This window comes from Vigna radiata, chromosome 8 (genome assembly GCF_000741045.1).
Source record: "Vigna radiata var. radiata cultivar VC1973A chromosome 8, Vradiata_ver6, whole genome shotgun sequence".
In the NCBI taxonomy this organism is placed as follows: Eukaryota; Viridiplantae; Streptophyta; class Magnoliopsida; order Fabales; family Fabaceae; genus Vigna; species Vigna radiata.
The window spans coordinates 12,812,450-12,815,022 of NC_028358.1; the positions used below are offsets into that span (position 1 = coordinate 12,812,450).

Here is a 2,573-nt window from a genome sequence, read left to right on the forward strand (position 1 = left end):
TGAAAAAATCTTATTCATTATAATTTGTTGAAGGAGTATTCCATATATTATAAAAAACTTAAGTAAACAAACCTGAATGGATCAGATTTCTGTAAGTTTATTCATTATTTTCTTATTTTACCTTTAAAATATATTTTCACTATAAACTCTCATTATTTCTCAATCACGTGAATAGGTATTAGTTATTGTCCATGAAAAAGTGGAACCAAGCTATATGAAAGTTAGTCATTAGATAAAACTGGAAGCTAGGATGAAACAGAAATGTCCTTCTTTGTTGGAACCAAGCTTGTAACCCATCAACACATCATTATCCAAATAGTTATCATCAACCTCAACACCATGCATAATCCTCTCGGCACTCAAACTAGTTCAATAATTTTCAAGTACTTGTTCAAAATTTGTGTATGTCTTAGTATGACAACTTGGTCTAAAACAGGTTATGACTAGTAATTTTACTTGGTCTTCAATCAATCAATCCTAATGCAAATGAGATAAATGCTGTTGCAACTTTATATGATAAAAAGTAGCGGAAAAATGTGATTATGTATCCCTTTTACTCATTATTATACATCACAAGCAGATAGTATAGAAAATATGCGAAATGTTCACATATACAAGCATCAAACACTATATTATGATGTGTAATTGCACTCTATTGGCATTGTGGAGTTGTCATATGCTTTTCCATTGCCTCTTTGTTTTTTGTTTTTGTATGGGAGGAATTGAAATGTGACAATATTGTTGTATATGTTTGGTAACCGTTTATTTTATTTATATGGTTTTACATCACTGAGTTATGACTTATGGAAGTCTTATATCAATCATGATTTATCTTGGATATAATAACATGCTTTGATACTAAATTACTTATGTTATAAAGATTTTCATCTTCAATTCTACTTATACAAACCTATTCTTTGTAATATAACAGAGAAAGNTTTCATGGAAGGCTGAAGATGAGGAAAAAGTAAAAAGAAATTTTCATACTAAGGCATCTCATAGACTCTCAGAGATGTATAAAAAAGCTAGAACTCTAGGACAAAAACCTAATTGGTTGGGGGATGATACTTGGAATGCTCTTCTGGAAAAGTGGAACATGCCAGTTTTTAAACAGAAGTGTGAAACAGCTAAGAAGAATCGGACATCTGAAAAGGGTGGTTGCTTGCACACCGGAGGATCTATTAGTGTGCATGAGCATCTATTCGTTTGGTATGTAACTTGTACATTTTATTTCTTAAATTTGTAATCATAAACTTTACATATATTTATTAACAATTCATTTTGTTTCGAGTCGCAGGAGCTTGGTCGGTCTGTGCATGTTGATGAAATATTTCAACAAACACATATTCGACAATTAACAGGGGACTTCGTGGATGAAAGGTCTAGACGGACTCATGTAAGTTTCTATTAACTCTATCACATTATACATTGTCGGTTTTTAAACCTTACATTTACTGATAATATTTATTCTTTTAACAGGAACAATTTCAAGCCAAATTTTCTCAAATTAGATCTGAGACTGCATCTGTTGGTGCCTCAGCATCTAGCCCTCTAGACCCTGCAGAGGAGGAGAGATTGAGAAACCAATGTTGGTTAGATGCTGCTGGTGGAAGATACAAGGGACGTGTATATGGCATTGGAAATGTCAGTTCCCAAAATGACTGTGTGGATAGTTACATCCGACAGACATAGGCATCTTCTTCCACTCCGCATCCAAATTCAGAAGAAATTGATAATCTTAAATCGCAGTTACAATAATATGGCCAGCAGCTTCAAATGGTTCAAGGCTTTATTAGTGTCCTCCTCCCATTCCTTCCAGCTACAGCAGCCACAACTACACAATAATTTTTAAACTTTCAAAATTCTCAAGGTCAAAATGAAGCACCCAATGACCAGCAAGCTCCAGATCAGCAAGTTCCAAACCAACAAGCTCCAAACCAGCAACCACCACCAGAAGATGGAAATGATCATATGCATTAGATATTTTAGTCCATTGACCATTGGCTTGCAAGAGTAAGCCTAGTGAGAATTAATTCAACTTGGAATTCTATTTTAGATGGATTCTACAATTTATGTTACTTTTAAATACCAGTTCTGCAACTGAGTTCATTACAACACTTAATTTCGAATTTGTTTTTACGTTCAACAGTACATGTTAATCACTAGAAATTTGTTCCCAGCATTTGATTCCATTTATCGTTCAAATTTATAGCTTTGATTTGAATGTTGACTAGTGATTTCTGCTTTTAAATTCTAGTTCCAAGTACTATTTTGCTACTGTTTCTGCATTATATTCATGCTTATGGATAAGAATCTTGTTGTTGTTGCCCGATAGTCAACAATTCAGTTTGAGAAGCAATAACAGTAGAGAGGCATGCATAAGGTTGATATGAATGCTATGAATGGAGCAAACTTGTTCACTGAAAATATAATTTGATGATTGGGAATAGAATTCTATATTAGATATGATAATGAATGTCCAGGTCTCCTTATTATGCATTGTGTTTATGAATTCTGGTTATAAATTGTGCTTATAAATTATAATGTTCAACAACTCATTAAATTTGTTTATG

At 33.0% G+C, this 2,573-nt stretch overlaps 1 protein-coding gene across 1 annotated transcript; it reads left to right on the forward strand.

The window, feature by feature from the left end:
• Positions 1 to 1,012: 1,012 nt before the first annotated feature.
• On the forward strand, positions 1,013 to 1,692 carry LOC106770247. The gene is made up of 3 exons (XM_014656062.1): positions 1,013 to 1,204; positions 1,298 to 1,396; positions 1,480 to 1,692. The coding sequence occupies exons 1-3, from the start codon at positions 1,013 to 1,015 to the stop codon at positions 1,690 to 1,692; spliced, it is 504 nt and encodes a 167-aa protein (XP_014511548.1).
• The last annotated feature ends 881 nt before the right edge of the window (positions 1,693 to 2,573 follow it).

Coding starts and splice junctions, on each gene's coding strand:
- LOC106770247 (XM_014656062.1), top strand. CDS start 1,013: ATGTATAAAAAAGCTAGAACTCTAGGACAAAAACCTAATTGGTTGGGG. Junction 1,205..1,297: donor GTGTGCATGAGCATCTATTC/GTTTGGTATGTA, acceptor TTCGAGTCGCAG/GAGCTTGGTCGGTCTGTGCA. Junction 1,397..1,479: donor AAAGGTCTAGACGGACTCAT/GTAAGTTTCTAT, acceptor TTCTTTTAACAG/GAACAATTTCAAGCCAAATT.